Source organism: Ciconia boyciana, chromosome 20, assembly GCF_034638445.1.
Source record: "Ciconia boyciana chromosome 20, ASM3463844v1, whole genome shotgun sequence".
In the NCBI taxonomy this organism is placed as follows: domain Eukaryota; kingdom Metazoa; phylum Chordata; class Aves; order Ciconiiformes; family Ciconiidae; genus Ciconia; species Ciconia boyciana.
The window spans coordinates 7,245,320-7,268,553 of NC_132953.1; the positions used below are offsets into that span (position 1 = coordinate 7,245,320).

The 23,234-nt window shown below is 60.7% G+C and overlaps 1 protein-coding gene across 2 annotated transcripts in view; it reads left to right on the forward strand.

The window, feature by feature from the left end:
- Positions 1 to 7,352: 7,352 nt before the first annotated feature.
- DSCAML1 (DS cell adhesion molecule like 1) overlaps positions 7,353 to 23,234 on the forward strand; it is a 114,448-nt gene continuing 98,566 nt past the window's right edge. For both annotated transcript variants that reach the window (XM_072884533.1, XM_072884534.1), the window contains exons 1-3: positions 7,353 to 7,395; positions 16,145 to 16,462; positions 20,403 to 20,549. In XM_072884533.1, the coding sequence (XP_072740634.1) occupies positions 7,353 to 7,395; positions 16,145 to 16,462; positions 20,403 to 20,549 (508 nt within the window). The remainder of the gene's footprint in view (positions 7,396 to 16,144; positions 16,463 to 20,402; positions 20,550 to 23,234) is intronic.

The following is a 23,234-nucleotide window of genomic DNA, read 5'->3' on the forward strand; positions in this document are numbered from 1 at the left end:
GGCAAAATCCGTGCAATTTGTCTAATCTGAGGTGCTTATTTAACACAGTAAGGAGATTATTTTGAAATATAATTTTGACTCGACACTGACCCACTAATAAAGACTCGCTGCAGCTTTGCACGGCTCGAAGGGGAAGCGGAGTCCTTCGGTGGAGGGAGAAAAGTGCCTGTTGAACAGCACAGACAAGCCGAAGGGTTTGCTGGCAGCAGAGCTGGCCCTGCCCGCTCCCTGCTCCGACCCCTGGTCCTCGCCGGCGAGAAGCGCGGTGCGGCCGTGTCCCCCTAAAGAAGGAGCTAAAGGGCACAGCAGCCGGCGTATGAAATGAGCCTGTCCTCAGCAGGGCCGCACGTCCTTGAGGCCGAGGGCTCCCCATCCTCCCCGGTGCCCGACTGTGCCAGGGCTCAGGGCACAGGCATGCCCTTCAGGGTGCACGTCCCCTGGCACCAGCCCCCCGGAGAGCCCCGCAGACAGAGCCCCTGCAGCTCGAAGGGAGGGGATTAAGGGGAGCGAAAAGCCGTGTCTGGCTCCCTGCACAGGAGGATCTCTGTCTCAGCACCAGATGGCATTAATAGCATTATTCTGCACGGCTTGCGGACACCCACGTGTGCACGCACACTCGCACAGCCCTTTGCACCCCTGGCTGGGGCTCGAGGGCTGTGCCACGGGTCGGGGACACTGACAGGGTGTGCAGCGGCAGAGCAGGACACGCTGCCAGCGCCTGAAGACTTGCGCTGCGGGTTACATTTGGAGGCCAGGCTATTACCAGAGCTAAACGGTGAGCAGCCCAGCTATGTGCCCCTCCAGGATGGAGCCCGGGAACCTGAGAACAGGAACAGGGGAAAGGCATAAGCAAATTATATGATGCATGGTAAATGCGGCCTCCCTGTGCCAGGGGCAGGGGTGCTGGCAGCAGCCCCTGCTCACTGGGCCGGCACACAGGCGTGAGCTGCTTCTGAGGCAGGGCTCTCTGCTCCTCTCATGCCTCACAGCCCTTGGCTTTGGATGTTGAGCCCAGGAGCTATGGGAGCGGGAAGCTGGGAAGACCGCAGGGAAAGGCCACCATGTCTCTGCTCGGCTGCCTTTCTCCTGCCGCTGCCCCGGTGAGAGGCTCCTGCTCTCCCCAGGGCCTGGGCAGGGGGAGTCATGGTCCCCGTCAGAGGGTGCCCGCAGGACAAGCCCCAGCCCCGCAGCCCTTTCCCTGTGCCCCCAGCCCCACGGGTCAGCTGGGAGCTGCGGCCTCGGCAAGGAGGCGTCCGTCTTCTCCCCTGAACCAGGCAATCTTGGGGGATTTCTCTCACAGTCCCTTGAGCCATTAATCTTCTCAAAGTAAATCTTTTCTGTGGCACAAAGGGGATTGGGTAAATAATACAGTGGACAACTGGAGTGTCCTTTTCCTCTGGGGAGACTTCCAATTCCGAACAGCTTCCCCTTGGTACTGTCTATCCCCTGTTTGCTTCGCGGTCTCTGGACAGCCAGGTACGAGGGAGAGGGGCTCCGGCCAGCCGTGGCTTGTCCAGCTCTTGCGCTCAATCCACAACTGAATGTGCGGAGATGAGGCACCGGGGCAGGAGCAGGAGGAGCAGCAGCCAGGGAGGCTGGCTTCTCAGCGTGTCCAGCCTGGAGCCCGCCAGCACTGCTCCGCCATCTCCGTGGTGCCAGGGACGCATTTGGCCCGCGAGGAAACGCGAATGCAAAATGTCTCCGCATTAGTTAAAACAGGAGAGCAGCAAATGGTGACTAATGGAGCCAAAGAGGAACACTTGACGACGTGGAGAGATGGGGCCGGGCTGGCAGGTAGCCAGTCACACGCCTCGTTCTCCCTTTGTTCTGCTCCCAAAAAGGCAGCGCATCCATCAACAGCAACGTGTCTGCCAAAACAGCAGCGCTCCACCGTCTTAAATTATCCTCCCAACCGAAGTAAATAACATTTCAGCCCGCATTTCCATGTTGCGCATGCCCCAAAGCAGTGGTTATTAGGAAATAACTGCTCGCACTGGGGTGGACGGCTGCCCCGGAGCCGGGCCCGCAGAACAGCCTCGCAGCGGCGATGCCGTGTGAGCGCAGCCCAGCAGCTCAGCTTCAGCAGCACGAGCCCGGGGACGGACGGGCTGGCTCCTCACGGTGGGTTTCGCAGTGGGCTGAAGCTGGGAAGCAAAGAAGGGTCTGCGTGAATCCGGCACGCGTGTCTCAGGACCGTGCCTTGGCCCTGCTAAACAGCAGAGCCCCCGGTGACTCCAGGCTTGCCCTGGAGCCGGCAAGGCCACGGACCCCGCTCGCCTCCCTCGTACGGGGCTTCCCTCTGCTCTGCGGCGGGACCCCTGCCAGGCCGGGGCGCGCGCCTCGTGCACCCGCACCTCAGCGGGGCTTGAAACCCGCGATGCTGAAACACTGCTCGGCGACAGGGGTACCGACGCTGCCGCAAGCCTGCCCGACGTCTGCTCCCGAGTCACTCGGGCAGCGGGGACAGCCTGCCCGCGGCCGCGTGTCGGGCTGGCAAGAGCCGGCCGGGAGGGACCCGCGGGCCGGCGTGGCCCTGCTCGCAGCCGGGAGCGGGGCCGGGCACCCCGGGGGCAAGCGGGTGCCCGCGGGCCGGGGCCGAGGCTCCGGGCACCCGGCACAGCCACCGCGGGCGGCCGGGCCGCGCGTCCCCGCTCCGCGCTGTCGCGCTGCGACACTAGGGGGAAGCAAAAATCCAGCTTCTTGCCCGGGAAGAGGCTGCCCGGGGAGGCGGCGGCGCGGCCCGGGCCCGGAGCAGCGCGGCGGCCCGCTCCGGCCCGGCGCCGCGCACGGGCTCCCTGCCCGGCCCTCCGCAAGCCGCGGGCGGTGCCTTCCGGAGCGCAGCCGTTTCTGTAGTGCCAGGGACCCAGCGGGCCCGCGGAGGATCCCCTCCTCGGGCACGTCGCCCTGCGGGCATCTGCCTGGCCACGGGCTTGCCAGCCCCCCTTAGCCGGGCGCACGCCCCTGGCCGCCTCCGGAGCGTTCGTCCTCCCACCGCCCCCTGTGGCAGCCGCTCGCTCCCCTCTGCCGCTGGGGAAAGCGAGGCACGGAGCGGAGCGGGGCTGCAGCGTGCCCGCAGGCGAGGTGGGGGCCGTTTCCCCCCTCGGCACCCGCAGAGGGCCGGCCTTGGGGGTGAGGGGCTGCTGCCCTTCGCCCAGGCCGAGGAGGGGTGCGGGGGGACAGGACAGGCGTTGCTGCGGGGGACCGTGCCCGGGGAGGCCGGCCCTGCCGGGGATGCCAGCCCTTTCACGCCCAGGTGCTCCCAGCAATTAGCCCAGCTGCAGCCTGCCCTGCAATCACCTCAAAGCCTTTTTCCTCCGCCGCCCTGAAGGCACCCGCTTCTTTTGTGCGGTCGCTGGTGGGGCTGGGCTGGCAGGGGCGGCCGTGCAGGGCTGGGGACCGCCGTGCAGGGCAAAAAGCCTGCGCCTTGCCCCCTGAGGAGCAGGGTGGCCGGCGAGGGGTCACAGCGGGCTAGCGCTGCTCGCCAGAGAGGTGCTGTGAGGCGAAGTTCGTGACTGGGTGGGAAGTGCTTTGTGGAAATCGGCTAGCACCAGATAAGTAGCCCTGTTGCTTTAATGACTGCTTCCTCCGAGGGATTTGTCTGGGAGGGCGGCTGAGGGCACGGGGCTGGGGACTGGTGGGAGGTGAGGCGAGGCGTGCCCTGGCCGGAGGGACACCGGGGCGAGGGACGCTGCCTGCAGCGCTGCGTGTCCCTCTGCAGCGCCTTTTCCCTGGCACAGGGCAAAGCCTGGGCCTGCTGCTGACCCCAGTAGCTGTGGACCCCTGGAGAGGGGTCCTTTTGGGAGCCTCCTCGCGGCTGCTTTCCCCAGTGGCCCTCTGCATGCTCATATGGAGGGTGGTTTTTTGCATGTTAGTGGAAGAATTATTCTTAGGGGCGAGCACCTGGCTGGCTGATGGGGGACAGGAGCACGGGGCACCCCTGTAATCCCCAGAGCTCTGGGGCCTGGGGGATCCTGGAGCCGAGTGTAAATGCTGCCCAGAGCCGGAACAAATGCCAGGGAGGGGGTGGTTAAAGGAGCCTGGCTGGGTTAGAGTGGTTGCGGCAACGCTGCCCCTTGCCCTCGGGGAGAGGCAGAGCGTGGCTTTTGTGGGAAGGACCCTGCTGTCCATGTTCTGCTGTGGCGAAGTGCAGAGGGTCCCTTCTCCCGAAGGGGGTAGCCTGTTGGGGCTCAGCACTGCGCACGGGCATGTGCTGTATAATTTCTCCTGTGCCTCGGGTGGAGTTTGAGCCAGGGAAATAATTCCTTAGTGTGAGCTTCACCTTTTAGCTAGCTGGGCAGCTGGGCTTGCTGCTGGCTCTGGCAGGTTGCTCGCTCCCCGTTAGCAGGTCAGTGGCTACAGGGAGCGTGAGACACGCTTCTCCCAGCGTGTTAGTGCCGGCCTAGCTTCCTGGGAGCCTCCTATGCGCTGCCAAAGTGCGGGTCAGCGCTGCCCAAATAATTAACGAGATGATTTTCAGCCCTTCCCGATGACAGCACACGTGTATGTGTGTGAAGCACACATGTGTATGAAGCACACGACGCCGTTCCAGCCTGCCGATGGGGTGGATGTTAGCAGGATACCAGCTTTCGGGGCTGAACGCTCATGCAAAGGCGATGCACAAATGCTTCCTGTGCATATGCAAATGCGGGAGCTGCGGGAAGGCTGATGTCCCTAAATGGTGGCTGCTGGGCAGGAGCCGAGTCCCAGGTGTGGGCTCGCAGGAGCCAGCTCTGGGGAGCGCCTGGCTGCCTGCCCTCCGCTGCCAGACCCGCACGTGCGACTGGGCTCAGGAGGCTGACAAATGGCCTGGGCTGAACAATCAATGGAGGAGCAAACAGGGCTGTAATGAACGGCACAGAGAGCTCAAGGGCTCGCCATGGCTCCCCGGCTGTGACCCGGGGCCGGTCATTCATGCTGTCGGGCTTTAGTTGTTGTCTCTTCTTGTGCTGCTTCCTGTCTTGCCAGCAGATGCTGTCCTGGAGGAAGGCGCTTTTGGCAGGGGGAGGTTAGGGCTCTCGGTAGAGGCTGATTCTCTGAGCTAGGGATGATGAGGAAACTCAGTGGAGACGCTGAACAGCCAAGGGAGCTAAAAATGAACCAGTGAGTAGCATTTACTCCCCCTGCACATGTGCCTCAAATGGAGATCTGTGAGGCCCTGCGGGTGCTGTGCCAGCGGGTGCCCCGCCAGCCCCCGCGCCCCGGTTTCATTCACTCCCGAGTGTAGGAGGGTAGAAACTGCACCTGAGTCCAACACATTGCGTGCCGGATAGCAAAAAGCTGTAGCAGTTTCTGTGGCTGGAAGATTCCTGTTAGCAGGCTGGCCTGTGCTGCCATCCTGCAGCAGCTGCCGGGGAGGGAAGGGGCAGATGCCTGGCATGTGGCTGGGGCTCCCCAGAGCCTGGGATTTGCTTGTTGCCTTGGGTATGGGCCTGAATAGCAATTTCCTTGCTAAGTATCAGCTAACATCTGTATACGGGTGTAGGTGGCAATTGAAATGCACCCCGATTCCTGGAGGGATGTGTGGGCAACCGGGTGTGCATCAGCTGCTGCTTCTTCATCGCCTCTCGGGACGCTGATGGCACGGCCAGGGGTACGAGTGAGCCAGCAGCGAGCGGTGCAGGGCTGGGAGGAGCACATGCACGCGTGGGAGGAGGGCTGTGTGCCGGGGACACCCACGCACCGTGACAGAGCTGCTGAGGTGGCCTGGGAACGGGCTGAGTAGGGGGTGGTGAGGGAGCTACGCAGCTTGGCAGCACCGAGGAAGGGGAAGCACATCCTCGGAGAGGAGGAGGAGGAAAGGCTGTGGTGTGTCAGACCTGCGCAGCACGAGCGCAGCGTTTGCTCCCGCCCCTGCTGTTGGCTTTTCGGCACTGAGGTCTGGGCAGGTGCATGTACGTGGGCTAGGTGACAGCTGGCCTCCTCACGCTCGTCGCTAAAATGAGGGTATCTCTGGTGCAGGTGGCCTGCAGCGGGGAGGGGAAGGGGGACGCGGGGGGGGTGCGCGGGAGCCTTAGCCCTGCCAGCTTCTCCGTGTGCTTCGGCCGTGTCCCTCCTCTGTGAGGTGGGAATCGCTCACCCACGCTGTGCAAGTACCACCTCGGCGGTGTGGGTGAGCTCTCTGGCTCTTCCAAGGGACTCCCAAGTACAAAGAATTGCAATGAGCCGGTGCAGGCTGAAAATGGCCAAAGAGGTGGTGGTGGTGGTCTAATTTTTTTACTGGGTGACGATGGTTAGGCTTTTAACTAAAGCTTCAACAGTGCTTTTTTAAAACTCAGTACATAATGCTTTTTCTACTCATTGTTTTGTTTGAAATCAGAATGCTTCAATCTTCCTTTCTGTTTATTTTCCAACAACTTGGGATTGGAAAGGCTGTTTTGGGAAGCAAAGGAAACCTGCTCTAATCACTTCAAGAACAGGCATTCTGAACCGCTCTAACGGTCCAGACAAATTGGCTTTGGTGCAACTAAGTCTTGGGGAGTAGGATCCTAGGCTTGGATTAAGCCTTACATAAATACACCCCAAAGCGAAGCATTAACTAGTGTTGATTTGTTATTTGCTGGCTAGAGGGATGAATGCGTAATGAAGGCTGCTGGGCCCTTTCTTGCTTATGTCCCCTGGCACGGGAGCAGCGTGGGCCGGCGCCCTTCCTCTTGCGAGAACCTGAGTTCTGTCCCCAGGCTGCCGAGAAGTGCCCGGGGAGGAGGAGGAGCGCTGCCAGCTGCAAGCCTGGGGCGGCCCCGCCGCGCTGCTGCGGCCCCAGCCCTGCGGGGCAGCTCTGTGGCCAGGCCGGGGCTTGCCCGCGGGGCAAGCCGCCTTGGCGCGGGGCTGCGCTCCGGCCCCCGGGGCTGCGGCAGAGCGCTCGGCGTTACGGAGCGTGCCCGGCGCGACCCAGCTGTCGCCAACCCCCGTGGGCGCCCCCGCAGAGGGCTGCGGCCGTGGGTGCTTGCGGTGGTCGGCTCGGCGGTCCCCGCGGGCCGGGGAGAGCGCGGCCGCGGCGCGCCGCCCGCTCGCACCGGGGCTGCCTGCCGCCCTCCGCCGGCCGGGGAGGAGGAGGAGGAGGAGGAAGGGGGGGGGGTCTCTCCTCGGCAGGGAGCCTCGCTCGGCGGGGGCTGCGGCCCTCCCAGCCCTCGGCGGGCCCGGCGGGGAGCGGGGCGCGGGGGCGGGGAGTGCGCGGGAGCCCGGCCCACCCTCCCGACGCCACTCGCCGGGAGAGGGGAGGAGGAGCGGCGGCGAGCTCGGCGCTGGGCACCGCACCCTGGCTGGCAGCGCGGCGGCAGGGAGCGCGGCACGCCGGGGGCACCGCACCGCCCGCAATTGCGCCGCAGCCCGGGGCCGTAGGTGCTCTTTATGGCATGTGGCTGGTAACTTTTTTCCTGCTGTACTCTTTGCGGAAAGGTACGTCGCCCCGGGGGCGGGGGGCCGCCGGGCACCGGCCGGGCGGCGTCGGGCTCTCCGCGGGAGCGGCGTCCCGGGCCGCGGCTCCCGGTGCGCCCCGCCGGGGGAGCCGGCCTCGGGGCGCCCGGGGCACCCCCCGGGCAGCCGGCGCCCGGGCTGTCGGGGCGCCGGCCCCGCGCTGCCCGCGGCTCGCCGGAGCGCTCGCCCCGGACGGAGCGGCGCGGAGCGGAGCGCGGAGCGGGGCCGGGGCCGGGCCGGCGGCAGCGCGGCCGGGGCCGTCCCGGAGCCGCGGCTCGGCGGAGCCCCGGGGCGGCGGGGACGACGCGCCGCACCGACGGCCGCGGCATCTTCCCGCCCGGGCCGGCGAGTGGGAGCGGGGACCGCGGCTCGCAGCGGCGCCTCCGAGAGCCGTGCGCGGTGTCCCCGCGTTCCGGACTGCCGGGGCAATAGCCTAAGCCCGCGAGCCGGCCCACGTCCAGCGGCGCTTTAAGAATCGCGTCCTTCCCTCTGGGAACGCTGCGTGAAGCGTATCCCGGCGGCTTGGCATAGCTCAGATGGGTGGGGGGAAGAATCGTGCGGCGAGCGTGTCGGGGAGGTGCGCGCTTAAAGATTACAGATGAATTTGGAGTTGGAGATCAAGTGAACGCAGTCCGAATCTATAGAGGCAATACCCTAAGCCCAGTCTCTGCTAGAGGTGCAACTAAAAAGGCAAGCCGAGGAGCTGCACGTAGCGCGGGTCCTAAATCACGGGGCGTTTGTTAGAGCGGTCGATCGATGTTACAGAAAGGAATTGCCCGTTTCCGATTCTGCGGGAATTGTTAATTATGTTTCTGTAATAAATTACCTCTTTGCACACGACGCGATCTGCAGATGCGGTGATGGGAGCGCCCACCTTTTGGAAATCTGTCTGCTTGGAGAATGTCAAATGACATCTGCCCTCGTTCTCTCTTTTGACATTTGCGGACAGCAAGGGGGAAATTTTAGGAAATGAGGAAAGTGAAAGAAGGGGGACGGGGCTGCCTCCTTACACGAGACTTCTGTCGCTGCCTGTTACGTTACCCTTTTCTCTGAACGTTACTCCAATGAAAAATATTTAACAAGGCTTAATAGGGCGTCCTGGCCGGTTGTGTGGTGATGATCAATTATTCCATCAATTATTAATTATGGAATAGCTGCTTTATTCGAGCTGGAATCAAGCTGCGTTTGGGAGCTTTACCCAAAATCGCTATTGTGTTTAGGGTCTGCTGAGCTGAACGTGCCAGCGTCTGCTTTGCTTACATTTGCATTTTTTACTGGGCTAAAAGGAAAAAACAAAACCGAAAACAAGCGACTGTTGAGGACGCTACAGTTTCTTCCCCCCAATAGTCCAAATGCGAGCGAGCTGTGCTGCGTTTATCGCTTTCGCATGTTTTCAGCCCCAGCTTCTTGGAAAAGGGATCTCTTCCCACAGAGCGCTCTCGTCTGAGAAGAGCAAATTAAAAGCCTCCATTAGCGCAACTCCTCGTGGCCTCGTTTTCTCTTTTTTAAGAAATAAAATGTATCTTCGGTGTTGAACAGCCTCAGTGATGGAAAGTGTTAAAGTGAAACGGTTCCAAAGAGAGGACAGCGATACGATGGAAGTCTCATTATAATAATAGGATAAAAAAAATGAATTGTTCAATGCATGATAAACCTTTCAGATACTTAATATTTCTGGGCATCGAAGCACATCCTTTTAACGTGTTCCTGCTGTAGAACAAGAGCTCAAGTGGAAACGGAAAGCCAATAAAACATTTGATCCAGGGGACCACTGGAGTTTAGAAATCCCTCGATGGGCTGTAGCTGCTTATTTCTCCCCTGCTTATAAAATAAACAAAAATAGGTGGTTGGCAAGCCAACAAACAGGGAGTTGAGCAGAGAGATGGTCTGGCACTGGGAGGGAGAGCAGCCAGGCAGAGGCGGAGGGGAGGTGAGTGGCGAGCGGCGTGATGAAGAGCATACTGGTCAAAATTGAAAGGCTTGGAGCTGGGAAAGCATCTCCCTGCGTGTTCTTGCTGGATCTCTCTGCCGCCTGATTTATATTGGCATTACATTTACATTATGTTCCTGTATTGGGTGCAGTGAACTATGCAGCTTGCGTTTTTTAATCTCTCCCCATCTCGGCCCCCCAGCGTGGCACAGCGCTCGTTTGTCTCTGAAATGAAACATGGAAACCTCATTAAATGCACGGAGGAGAAGCCTGCAGTGCTGAATTCCTCGCCGTGCCCAGTGTTTGTTTATCCTGCGGATAGCCAAAATTTCCCCGCGCGAGGAGCCACGGTGGCGACTTGCCCAGAGCCCTTGCCTGCACCTGGCGTGGGCTCGGGGCTGCTCCTGCCTGGGGATGCGAAAATCGATCTAGGCAAGCCTAATATTTCCTGGTGCGTTTGTTCTCTGGAGGAATAGGCTGTGCCTCGCGTGAGTAGCGAGCGCCAGGGACGTGCTGTCAAGCAGCCCTTCCCGGAGACGGGGGCTGCCTGGGAGCCGTAGGCTTCGCTTTGGGCAGCCGTGGCACAGGGCGCCTGGCTGCTACAGTGCTCTGCTCTCTGCCAGCTGGTCCTGGGGCGGCGGGGTGGGGAGCGCTCTGTCCGCCTCGGGGGCAGCTGGGCAGCCGAGTGCAAGGATAAGACTGGAAGCGGCTCTCTGTGGCAGGAATTCTTCTGACATGGCAGCACGCGAGTTCTGGGCTGTGCCTGGGATAACCTGAAGTCGTCTCGCACCCAGATAAGCAGGCTGTTAATAAGCGCGACTTCCTAGGAGGGCACGAAGGAGGAAGGCGTTCAGGTGTTGCAGTCGTTACGACGCGTGCTTTACTGGGAGGCTTATGCAGCGGCAGGTTTGGGTGCAGAGTGTTTCTTGTCTTTGAAAATTAGATTATAGCCAGCTACGTATTTTTACATAATCATGATTTTGTGAGTTACCCTTTCCCTGCTTGTAGATCCTTGAGAAATAAACCCCACCACATACAATCTGCATATTGCCGCCATCATCTGCCAGCAGAGCTGTACCAAATATTTAGGAAATCCATTTCCCGACTCTTGCTAACGCTTGCTGCCTGCCCCAGCTGCTGCCTCTTGGCTGTGTCAGCTCCTCTCCGTGAGAGAAGGCAGCAGGCACAACTTGGAGGGGAAGAGGGGAAGGTGAGCGAGGTTTTGGAGCTTGCTCTATTGATCCGTTCCCCTAATTTCTCATACCTGTCGGCCGCGAGATGGAAATCCTCATCTCCGCCTTGTAAAGCCAGCATGTGGGCTGCGGCGTGCCGGACGGCACGGACCGGTGGCTCTGGAGAAAGCCTGGCAGCAGGCGTGCGCGGCCTCTGGTGCGTCCCCTCTCCCGCCCCTTGTACCTGCTCGGCTCGGCCCCGGCCTCCCCCGGGGGGACCTTGCCGTCACCCTGGCTCGGTAACGTCACCAGATGCCCCCTTGGGACTCGGCTGCAGCTCCTCAGACGTTGTGTTCAGCGTGGCTGTGGGAGGGGAGGGAGAAGCCGTTGCCTGTGCTGCCTGGGCTGGTTCCTCACCCCCCGGAGCAGAGGGCCCCTGGGGGGAGCTGGGGCAGGTTGGGGGGCTCGGGAGGCGGTGCAGAGCTGGGGGATGTCCACCCTGGGTGGATGGGGTGGTGAGACTGGTGAGTGAGCAGGCTGATGTGGGAGGTTCAGGGGCCAGGCAAATCGGCGGGGAGCGCCTATTTTTTTTCCAGGCAAGGGTTACAGCCTCAGCCCGGGTGCTGTCGTAATAGCTGGAGGTGGTTCAGGCCTTAATTTCCATGCAGATGCGCTAAGGAGCGGGCAGCTTGCACTCCGAGCGTGTTTGAGCGGTGCCCTTACCCGCAGAGGACCAGAGGCAGCGGTCTCCTCCGCTCCCTCTTCAGTTCGCGGTGACGGTGGCTGCGGCGTGGGGAACGACTGCGGTGCTCGGGCCGGAGGGACTGTGCTGCAAGGGTGGGACTCCTGCGGTGGCCGAAATGCAAGGCTGGGGCAGGGAAGGTGCTGTGGCGGGTACTTGCCACCGCTGGGGCTGTGCTGGGCGCCAGCCCAACGCTCCGGGCCACGCTCGGCATTTTGTGGCACTATTTCCACCCCCCTAGACTGGCCCTGAGGGGCACAGCGTGGGGGAGGCTGGAGTGACGGCTTTAACCCTTTGGGCTGGCCAGCCACCGCGGCGGGGTGGCATCCCGCGTGGCTGCGCCGTGCTCCTGGCAGGGCGCGCGCCTCTTGTACGCTGCTTGACAGGGTACCGGCGCCGTGTTTCTCACCTCCTCTCAGCCGCTCCTCTCGCCGTCCCTTCCGTGATGCTCGGAGGTGGCCCTTCTCGCTCTGTCGGCTCCAAGGTCGCTCCCTTCATTAGGAGAAAGGCTATTGAAAGTGTCCTGAAGATGAGGGCTTGAAGGAAGCTCGTTCCAGGGAAGGCCGAAGACTGCTCCAGCATTACAAATATGCAGGCAGTATGTGATGGAATTACTGTCGTCTCTTAAAGCAGTAGAGAGGAAAGATTAGGACTTGCCACCTACCTGTAATTCCCACCCTGCAATGCGTGCCGAGCTTCGGTTCACTTTCTCCTTGAACAGGGCAGGTGTCAAACACCCTTAATGAGGATAATAAATGAGCGGCGAGGTGGTGATTAGCGTGCTGTTCTTCACAGCATCCCTGCAGCCCGTTACAGCTGGTGGCTGGAGGAGCCCCAGTGGCTCCTACAGTCCCTTTGCTGGCTTGCGGGTGGCCTTTCTGCTGTGGTGGTGCCTCGGCAGCGTCTCGCCTGGCCTTGGAGGAAGCTGGGGTGGGCACCTGGGCAGTCAGAGCACCGAGCCCAAGAGGGAGGTCTCGGGAAAGGTGCTGCCAGTGGGGTAACGTGAACTCGAGCCCGGTGCCTGCCCTTTCCGAGGTGCTGCAACACCTCCTTTTGAATGCCAGCAACACACTTAATTGTGGCAAACGGTCAAGCCTCCAGCGGCCACCCTTTTGTAAAGGAGTACTCAGGCAGTCATGGATCTCTGCCACCCCTTGAGGAACGGTATCAGCCCAGGCTGGATTGCCCATGCCCAGAGGATTGCATGCACACCCTCGAAACACGCCTTGTTTAGCCTTTTCCCACCTCTGTCGGGTTTCCACCCGGCTACTGATGTGCAAAGGACCCTGCTCAGCCTTGAGGCACTTGCTGGGTTTGGGTGGCCACGGGACTGGCCGTGGGGTCCTGAGCAAGCAGCTTGCCAATGCAGATGATGGGTGTGCATCGAGGGCGGAAAAGGCTTCTTAGCTCAGGAGAAACGGCTCTAATTGCGCTGGCACGAAGCTGGTCGCTTTCCGAGACCAGTCCTAAATCCACTTCATCGAAAAGGACAGGCTCTTCCCCGTGAGGCTCGGAGGGGAGGAGGGGTTGCGTTGCTGGGCGCTCGCCTGGGAGGTGATGGCATTTCTGCGCTTACACGGGCTGAGGTTTCAGCCTGTGCCGCTCCTCACGCCGGACTCGCACCTAGGTCTCGGCTGCCTCTTCCAGAAGTACGTGGCTTGGTGACAGGCCCTGGGGTCAGTTTATGGCCGCTCTGCCTTAGCCACTCGTTAGAGCGGATGAGTGCTTTCTGCCCAGCACGCTGCTTGGCAGTGCCGAGCTTGGCTGTGCCGCTGAAGGTGTGGGAGTTTGGGAAGTCCAGCGATCGAGACTAGTAAATATTCCTGAGGGATGATAGCAAAATGACTTGCTTCTCCCAGCTCAGATAGAGATATTAATATTTCAGTACCTCTAGGTTGTAATTTACTACAATTTAAGAAGATTGCACTCTGATAACTTAAAATACCTGCCTTTCGGAGCAAGCTAGACAGTGTCCGGCTACGCGCTGGGCTTTGTGTAGCTTCCAGCTACCGGCGGGCTGGTCTCCAGGGTTGGTGCTGTGCGCCTGCGTCGCTGCGCTTTCCCCAGCAGAAACCCTTCCGTTTTGGCTCCTCTAGCCTCCTCTTTTCAGGTTCGTGTGAATTAATGCCCTCGATATTTAGGTTAGGGTCAGCACATCTGACCAGATGTGAGCAGTGATTTCTGGTTTAAAAATATTGCAGTGCTATTTCTAAATTTTTAATCTCTCTCGGTGATTTGGAGACAGTTTTATGAAACACGGAATTAGGATGGTGCTCAATGCTAAATGGTAAAGGAGATTATATGGATTTAACTCTATGCGTCTGTCACATAACTATTGCCAATCCCATAACTTCCATTTTCTATTAAAAATCCGTTTCCCCCTTTGACCTGAAAAAGCTTTATGGGTAATCTGAATGTCTCTGTTTATGAGGTATTTTTCCACTCTTCACCGCAGCCCCTCACCCGTCCAGCTCTAAACCTTCCTGGGCACTGCCTGGGAAGAAGATATTTCCCTGTCAGGCTGTGGCTGCTCTCCGATCTTTATTACGGCAGGAGCCTTCTCAAGCCGTGGTCTGGGATCTGGGGTGGAGATGTTGGATGGAGCCCGGGGCAGAGCCGGGTGGATGACGGGGTGCTGAGCGCAGCGGGATGTTCCTGGTCCAAAGCCGCCTGAGCGAAGGGTGGCTTTTGCTATGCGCCTTGCACGCCGCGTGCCCTGGCTCCAGCCATCTTCTGCTTTGCTCGGGCGACAGGCGTTGCCACAAATAGCACGCTGCTGCTCTGCTCGCACGTGCTTTGTTTTCCTTCCTCTGCCTGCAAATGTGCATTTTTCTCTTTCATGTGTTTGGGAGAAGCTCCACGCTGTTCGGATGAAGGGAAATGCTGATTCATGACGACAAACCAGCCCGGAGATGTCACAAAATGACATCTGCAGGGCCGTGCGGTGGCCCCGTAGCTCTGCAAAGCCTGGCGCTGCTGTGCGGGAGGCTCGGCTGGAGTGCTTTACTCCTCTGGTCCATTGTTCTTCCGGCGCTTGTCAGGGAGGGAGGAAAAAATAAATGGCTTTGTCTACTTCTACCTGTGCGTGGACACAGGGAAGTGAGTGCACTGGTGTGTGGGGAGATACGGAGATGCTTTCTTGACCTACAAATCTGTTGCCTTGTGTGGTGGCAGCGCTGGACCTTGCTAGTCAGCTAATCCGTTACGTGGGTGGGTTTGCTGGGCAGCTCTGGCTGTGCAATGCCCCTGACGTGGGATAGCAGGGCTCTGAGTAGGCGAAGGAGGGAGCTTGTCATTTTAGATGTGATTCGGTGCAGGTACACAGAGAGCAAGAACCAGGTGCTCTCGCCTCTGATTGCGTGGGTGCCGAAAGAGGCACGAGGTTGTCCGCCCAGCTGGGAGAAGGATGGAGAGGACCCTGCTCTGGGAAAAGGGGTGAGGCGTTTTGGGGTTTCCCAGCTTGACCTGGTTGAGGACGGCATGGAGCGGGCCGGTCGCACAGCACCGAGCCCGGAGAGACGTGCTCACCGCTGCCGGGTGCTGGAGGAAGCTTGGTGGGGAGATGCAAGCGGCTGTGGCCAGCCTTTGCTCAGGCGAGCAGCCATGGTGCGCTCGCCCTCAGAGCTGAGGCAAGGCTATCCGTACGGATGAGGCTTTCCTTCTCCCCCTGCTCCTGTCCCCTCCTCCCCAAGTTAAGAAATCGAGGTCACAGAGGGTCCCCTGTGACTCGTTTTGAACCGGCGGCACGGTACTGATCTGCTTATTGGCTCTGCAGCACCACGAGCAGTGTTCTCAGCCAGAGCTATTAATACACCCGCCGAGGGCCGCTTTCTATATCCCTGTCCTTCCGCCCACTTGGAAAGAGCGCGACTAAAAAAAGAAAACGGATCTAAGTGACTGGGGGCCTCCTCATCCTTATTTATAGGCAATCTTGCTTGCTTTGGTTGAGAAGGGGGAGCTCATGGTCCTGGAGAGTGGGAAGGAGAGACTGGAGGAGTTGGGTGAAGAGGTCCCTTCCCTCGTTTTGAAGAAGGGGAGCGCTTTTCTGCAGCGCTCATGGTGCCCTGGAAAGCTGCTCCCGGGCATCTGGGTGGCTGCAAGCTCTGCCTCAGACTGTCCTTGAACGCTGCGTGTCTCAGTCTTTGGGTGGTGCAGGAATGCCTGGTGCCCGGCTGCAGCTCGGGCTTAGGGCAGGGTGGGACTGGGCTTCCCCTCCCTCTGGCTCTGGGAGTGGGGAGCAGCGCTGAACCCGGTTTTCCTGCCCCTCTCCTAGGGGCTGCCGCAGCTTTTGGAGGCGGTGGTAGGGTAGCGTGAAAGATCTCTGTCCTGCTCAGGGGAGGCTTGCGCTGGATGTGTCAGCGTTGCCGATGGGCAGCTGCGGGCTGGCGGGGGCTCTGCTGGGAGCTGAGGAGGCGCGGGGGTGCTGGCTACCTGCGGCTCCGGGCTGGGGGACGTTGGGGTTTGCAGGAGAAAAGGTGTTGGTTTGTCGTGCTCGGGTTGTTGTTGTTGCACGTGGGTGTCCTCAGGCCTGTGGGTGCCGAGGCACAGCCGAACCACGCGCTCAGAGCCACCTACGTGCGTGCGGCCGCCTGGGGAGGCCTTGGGGGGGATACCCTGGGTACCGCTCTTTGCTTGCACAGCCCTTAGTTGTCCTGGTTAGGTGCCTGTGATCCCTGATCCATGCTGCCAGCAAGAGCGCTGGCCTGTGAAGGTGGCCTTTATGCTTCCAGCCCGTGCGCTGATGCTCCTCTGCTCCCCAGCTCTGCTGCGCGGGGGGGCCAGGGGCTGCGCTTGGGGCAGCTGTGCTGGGGGGTGCTCGCTGTCCCGGCAGGGATCGGTGACTTCTGCAGTAACCCCCTGCCGTTGTGGTCTCTGCTTTCTCCACAGCACATGCTGAAGATGTTGGAACCAGCCTCTACTTTGTGAACGACTCCATCCAGCAGGTCACCTTCTCCAGCACAGTGGGGGTGGTGATCCCCTGCCCGGCAGCAGGGTCACCCAGCGCCGTCCTTCGGTGGTACCTGGCCACAGGCGACGACATCTACGATGTGCCCCACATCCGGCATGTCCATGCCAATGGGACTTTGCAGCTCTACCCCTTCTCGCCATCAGCCTTCAATAGCTTTATCCACGACAACGACTACTTCTGCACCGCGGAGAACTCGGCTGGCAAAATCAGGAGCCCAAATATCCGTGTTAAAGCAGGTAGGAGCTCTCTGTGGGCGCGGGGGTTTGGACGAGATGCTGGCTTTTCTCTGGTCTTCTCCACGGCCTGCCCGTTGGCCCGTCGAGCGCGCCCCGCTCGCCTCTGTCTCCCTGCCGTGGGCCAGTAACGCTGCCGACGGCAGCGTGCCGGCGTCAGGACAGCAGCGCGGCTGTCCCACGCGCGGAGCCGGGCTGTTTTGAACGGGGATGGGAGCAGGCTGTCCTGCTGCCAGCCGTGTGCCATCGCCGTCCCGCGCGGAGCAGCGGGACCGAGCTCCTGCTGCCTTGCCGGGGCTGCCGTGCCATGCCGCTCTGCCCGTGCCTTGGGGTGCTCCGGCAGCCCTGCCACAAGGCACTGCCGGGCGGGTGCTGCTGCTGCCTGCCCAGGGAGCAGAGCACGGACCCAGGGCTGCTGCGCTGGCCTGTTGCAGGGGGATCGATCGACGCCGCATGGACGGAGGGCAGGGAGAAGGGCAGGGTGCTGGGTAAGCAGGCCTGCCAATACACGTTTGCAAAACAGCACCCTGCCTTAGCTGAGAGCCAGCTCCAACTCGGGCTGGTTACTGGCTGGGAGGGGGCCGGAGTGACCAGCAGGGAAGGGACGCGCAGCGCGGGGGTCTCCAGCAAGTGCCTGGAGGCCGTGGTGCAGCTGCAGCCTCGCGGCCGGAGAGGTTCTCTGCCTTTGAGAGGATTGTCGCACCTGACCGCGCGTGGGGGCTTTTCACGGCTGCAGGAGGAGCCGGACCACATCTGTCCCTGGTGGGGAGACCCCCCCAGTGTCCCACAGCCCTCCTCGAGCCTGTCTGTTGCCACTGTAGCATCCAGCCCCAGCATGCCAGGGCTTATTAAGCAAAAAAAAAAAAAAAGAAGGAATATGGCAAAGAGCTGATTCCAAAAGCCATTACAGTAAATTATTGACCAGGTTGAGGAGGGCTAATAGCCCAGGAATGGCTTCATTATGTAACCTATTAAAAGTGGGGCTAGCAGAGGGAACATGACAGAAGTGACTACAGGGTTTTTTATTTTAATACCTTGTACTGCAGAGTAAATTGGTATTAACCCCCTTCTGCAGAGTTAATGATTTACCAACGCTATCAGGTTACCTATAAACCACAGCTCGGCGGAGGAGGGACGGCAACAGACGGGGCGTAGTAAAGGCGGATGGGCAGCACGGAGCTGTTGCCCTCCTTGTGCTGGGCGCCACAGGCTGGGCTTCCCGTGGGGCAGCCGGGCGGTGTCGAGGGCTGCGCCCAGCCGGGTGCCTGCCCCCAGCCGGGTGCCTGCCGCCAGCCCCGGCGGCGGCAGGGCGAGCGGCCCCTCGGCGCGGGGTGACGCGGCTGTGTCCTGTGTGGCCTCGAGGGCTGCGGCACCCCGGCCGGCTCCGTGGTGAGCAGCAGGCGATGGCCTGCGCGGGGCTGGCTTGTGCTTCCGAGTGGACGATCGCGGCCCTGCTGGTGCTGGTGACCCTGGGCTCGACGTGGCTTGGAACTGTGGTGTTCCGCAGACTTCCCTGGCAGGGGGTGCGAAGGTGATGGTGCCGGGGGCTGTGGGTGCCCGGGGCTTGTGCGGCAAGGGTGGCAGCTCTGGCTGTCCGGAGAGTTGGTGCTCTGGATGTGCTGCAGGGGAGAAAGCTTGTCTTGGTCCTGGCTTTCCTGCCGGGCGGGCAGCCTTTGCTTCGCTCTCCTCCCACGGGCTGAGGACTTCCTTGGGATCATAGCAAGTCAGTAGCAGGGCTGAGTCCTGGCTTTCATCGCACTCTCAACACTGGGTTGAACGCACCCCTCCCGTCAGTGGGATTTCAGCCGGGAGCCCAGCCTCCCCTGTCCCCTTAGCAGGTGCAATTAGCGGGAGGCACGAGTACGTGGTGGGGGCCCACGCGCAGGGCTCCGAGGGCCACCAGGACGGCCCCAGCTGCGGCAGTGTGAAGCGCTTCGGCTTTATGGCATTTGGAAATGGCTGTGAAACGTTCCCCCGCTTCTGCTTCCTCCGGGTCATCTTGCATCCCAGTCACTCTCCAGTGCTTTGTAACGGCAATGCACCAAGTAAAGCCAATTAAAGCTGTATACAGAAAGCAAATAAATAAAACGCAGTTGAAAACATAAGGAACTGGAAAAAATCTCTGGAAGCTTTGGAAAAGTTGTTGGTGAGCACATGGAACAAATCTCTTTAGCCAATTGAAAGCTCTAAGCGGGCTAGTTGTGGCCGGATGTGACCCTTGCAATTATTCCCGGTGGCAGCGAAAGGCCGGAAGCCCCGGCTGCGGTGGCCGGCACGGTTCGGAGCCGGAGCGGTGCCCGGCCTGGGGCCGGCTGCTGGGGCAGCCGCCGGGGCAAGCGCGGGTGCCCGTGCGCGAGGTCTGCTCCGGGCCGGGGCAGTCGCGGTGGCGGTGAGCGTGCAGGAGGCCAGGCTGGATGCTCCTCCCGGTCCCCGCTGGCCTTTAAAGCCCGTGAATAAACCTCCTGCTCCATGTGATTAAGGAGGCTTTTGCTAGCTAATCTGCTTTGGCTCTGCAGTCCCTTTCCATGGTAGGCTTCTCCCCGTGTCCTCACGGTGCCAGCCCTCGTCCTCCCTGCCGGGGCACCGGGTAAATAACAGGAGCGAGCTGGAGGCCACTCCGAACACTCTTCCCTGCCTTCCCCTGGGGCGGGGGGCTCCGCCTGCCAGGAGGGCGGCTGAGCTGCGGGCAGAGGGCTGGCGAGGCTGGGCAGCCCTCTGCAGCTTGGAACGTACTGTTTTATGGCTGCTGCTGGTCTCTTCTGCCTGGCAGCCGGAGCCTGTGTGCGCAGCCTGCCGGGACGTGTCACCGAGCCCCCCGGGGTGGAGCCTGCGATGTGCCCCGGGTCTGTCCGGACCTCTTGCAGCAGAGCAGGGTGCCCTGAAAGCCTGGGAAACCAAGGTGCAAATACTGTCACCCTCTCGCTGCTTGCTTGTTTGTGCGAGGTATACGATGCATTGCCAGCGGGTCCTTACCGCTCAGGGAAGACACCTTCCTTCTGGGGCTGCGAAGGAGTTCTATCTTAGGAGATTTGTTGAGCTGCTTTCGTTCTGGCCAAGGGGTGTCGTTAAATGACGAAGCGAACGCGTGCCTGTCTTGCGATAGCGATGCCCGGGTGCCCGCGTCCCACGGGCCACGATTAGCGTCACAGTAAGGAGGCACCTGCGCTCACTGTGTTTTATACTTAAACTTTAGGAGTTTATGGTGTCTGCATGTGTTGCTGGGCATGGCAACATCTTTTTGTCTTTCTGAAGAGGGTGGGGTGGATCCAGCTTACCTAGCGGGTGCTGCTGGAGGGTTGTGGCACTGGGGAGTTCCTTGTCACTGGTCCAGGGAGCCGTGTGGAGCTGTCAAAGGGACGTGCGTCTCCCTGAGGAATAGGGCACACAGAGGGGACAGCTCATGGCTCCCACTGTGGCATGACTTGCAAAATTGTCGTCTGCTTCCCTAAATATTCCTCCGGTGGGTTTAGGAGGGTGCCAGGCTCTGTCACAGGCTGTCTCTCCCGGGTGCCTCACCACTGCGTTTTTGGCATGCGTCCAGCAGTGAAACGGTTACCTTCAAGGTGGGAGGTTGAACGGTACAGCTATGAAACGCCCTTGGTCCCTGTGCTGAAATCTGGGTGCTGCAGACCTCTGCCTTGGCAGCTTTGGTGACTACAAAGCCAGCAGCTTGCCTTGGCGGCAAGCTGGCGTGACGCCGGGGACCGTTGCAGGGTCCCGGCAGCAGGAGCCGGGCCAGGCATCCCCTCTGCCCGCCGAGCACAGGGCTGCGGTCTCCAAAGGAGAACCGCTTCCTTCCCCAGGAAGGTGGGCCAAGTGTTTTGGATGGAAGCAGTTTGCTGCTGGGTGGGTTGGTTTGTTTGGGAAACGTGGGATTAAAGCAAAAGGAAGTGTGTTTTCTTCCAGCACTGTCATGCTACCAACCATCTGCTTTTCTCTACAGTTTTCAGGGAACCGTACACCGTTCGGGTGGAGGACCAAAGGTCGATGCGTGGAAACGTGGCTGTTTTCAAGTGCCTCATCCCCTCTTCAGTGCAGGAATACGTTAGTGTTGTGTCCTGGGAGAAAGACACCGTTTCTATCATCCCAGGTAAGAGAGGAGCCGCTGTTCTCTTGGAAAATTTGACCTGCTTTGCCCTGTGTGAAACTCACTGCCGTGGAGGGTCTGCTTTTGGCTTATCGTCCGTGCCTGTGCTGCCCAAGCAAAGGCTTCTATTGATGACCATCTTGTGGCTTCATACTGGAAAGCACTGGTGGTGGGAGCAGACGTGTTGTGTTCAGGGTCTCCTTGGTGCTGTGGTTGGTACTTTGTGTATTTCTGGGCTCACGGATGTTTCGTGTAGCGTGGCATGCGTGGCATGCATGCCCTGCCCTGGCTTCTCCCGCCTGCCTGCGAGCCAGCTCGCTTTGGGTACCTGGCAGCCGGGGCTTGGGCAACAGGAGAAGAGTCTGCCCGTGTCCTGAGTCCTGCAGTCAGAGGTGGTTTTCATGTTGCCAGGACGATGCTCGAATAAATATTCCAGCTCCTCTTGCACGTTTTCACAACTGTTTCAGCCACGGGGAAAGGAACTCGGTAAAAATGGCATCGTGCACCTCTTTCCCGTGCTGGCACCTGGGAGCTGCTTGGCCTCCCTGTGCCATGGGCCTCCCCGCAGCCCGGGACACGTCCCGCTCGGCGCTGGCTTAGATCTGTGGGCAAGGGGCCTGTGGGAGGGACGGCAGCACCCGTCTCTGTGCAGGGACTTTGCAGCTCTGGGCGTTTTGCCCCTGGGTAGTTCCCCGTGAGTTTTTGGCAGGTGCAGAGCACCCTGGGTTCCCGTGGGAGCAGAGAGCCTCTGAAACCAGGGTCTTTCCGCAGCCGGTGCCCTGGGGAGCGGGGAGGAGCGGTGGCCAGAGCACTGATGGGGCACGACCCGCCAGGCACCTCTGTGCGGCTCGGCGGGAGGGGAGACGAACCGGGCAAACTGCTCGCTGACCCGCGCCGGTGCTGCGTGCTCCGGCTCCTGTGCTCCGACCTGGCCCGTAGCAGGCTTTGAAGCGGCACGGGGGCTGCGGGCAGGTGCTGGGCGCGGCGTGGGGCCGGCCCCGTGTCCCCGTGTACTGGGGTGACCTTTTGGCTCACTTCTCAGAGCCGGTATTGATGGCAGCGCTGGCTGCCCTGCACAGCGTGTGTAAGCTAGTAGTAAAGCAATCAATACTGCTTTCCCCAGGGGGATCCAGAGAGAATTAAAGGATTTTGCCCAAAGTGAATGCTCTGTGCTTGATATTTGCTCACAGGTCAGCAAGTCCCGATGCTCCTCCAGGGCTCAGTGCTGCTACGCTGGCAGTGCCGTGGGGAGCAGATGCAGGGGGGCAGATGCCACCGGGAGCGGGTGCGAGCCTGGTGCCTGCCGGGGCAGCCGCTGACCAAGCACGAGAGGCGATTTGCTCTAATCCCTCTTGCAGGCATGCTTCTTTCTTAAGGAGCTTAAGAAGCAAAGTGCTTCACCTGGAGGGGGCTGACTGGTTCTCCAGAGGGCTGCGGTGGCTCTTGCCGGTGGCCCATGCCTCCTGAGTGCAGCTAATCTGCTGACTCAGCACAGCCCAGGCACTCGGAGGCAGGCAAAGGGAAGCGGTGCTCCGGGGCTTGTGCCGGTGAGCGACGGCGCCCGGGGCTGCGATGCGTCGGCAGGGTCTGCGTGCAGCCCCTGCGTGGCGGGGGAGCCGGGCTGAATGACTGACCGGGGAGCACGGGCACCCCTCCCGACAGAGGCTGCGCCCCGGCTGGCGCAGAGCCCGTCACGCTTCGCAGCGCCGGGGCCGGGAGCCAACTGCCTTCCCGCGGTCAGGACCGAGTCTGCAGAGCCTCTCCTCCCCAGCGCTGACCCCTTTCTGACAGTCTGGGGATGAAATATGAGGTGAAACTCCTTGCCTCAGGAGCGCGGTCTTTCCCGGACGGGTGTTCGGAGCGATGAGCTTGCGTTGATCGGCGGCCAGCCTGCGTCCGCAGCAGCCTTTTGCCCGGCAAGGGAGATTCTTGCTTAGCAAATGGCCTCCTCGAGTACGCGCCTGTGTAAGGAGCTTCTGGCACTTGAGGGTGTTCTGGAGTACTGCAGAAATGTCCGTTTCATTTCAGTAGGTGAGAAACCTCTGGGTGGTCCGAGAGGCCTCTTTAAAAGCGTGCTTGGGGAGGCTTACCTGGGGAGGCTGGCATTTGGAAAAGGCACGGCACCCTTTGGCAGGGTGCAGACTGGCACCGCAGCCTCGCCAGCCCTTCTCTGCTCAGCTCCAGGAAACACTTGTGTCTGCGTGAAGGAGTGAACGCAAGTGGACTTCAGTACTGCGGAGGGGACCGAGGACTTCGTGGCACCATCCCCTGGGGCGGCGAGGGCTGGTGATGCTCTGCCCTACCCCAGGCTTGTGCCATCTGAGCGGGGCACGGCGAGGTCCACCGGCACGAGAACCTGCGGTGCTCGTTCCTCGGGGGCTGGCGGTGCCGTGCCGGCTCTGGCAGCGCTTTCTGGAAAGGCGGCGGTTGCTCTCACCGCTCGGGGTTCTGCAGGGTGGAGCGGAGCGGTGCCTGTGCTCCTTGTTTGCAGAGCGTGGCTGGTTTGCTCGGCAGCAAGTTTGTCAACTGAGCATCCGTGCGCTTGTGTGATCTTAACCAGACTTGTTCTCAAGTTTGCTGTGGCAGTGGATTTTTTTTAATATGATGATTTAATTAGAGTGGAACGATTTTAACATTCTAAAGCAATAATTACCCTAAAGACAGAACATATAAATTGTGTTACAGTGC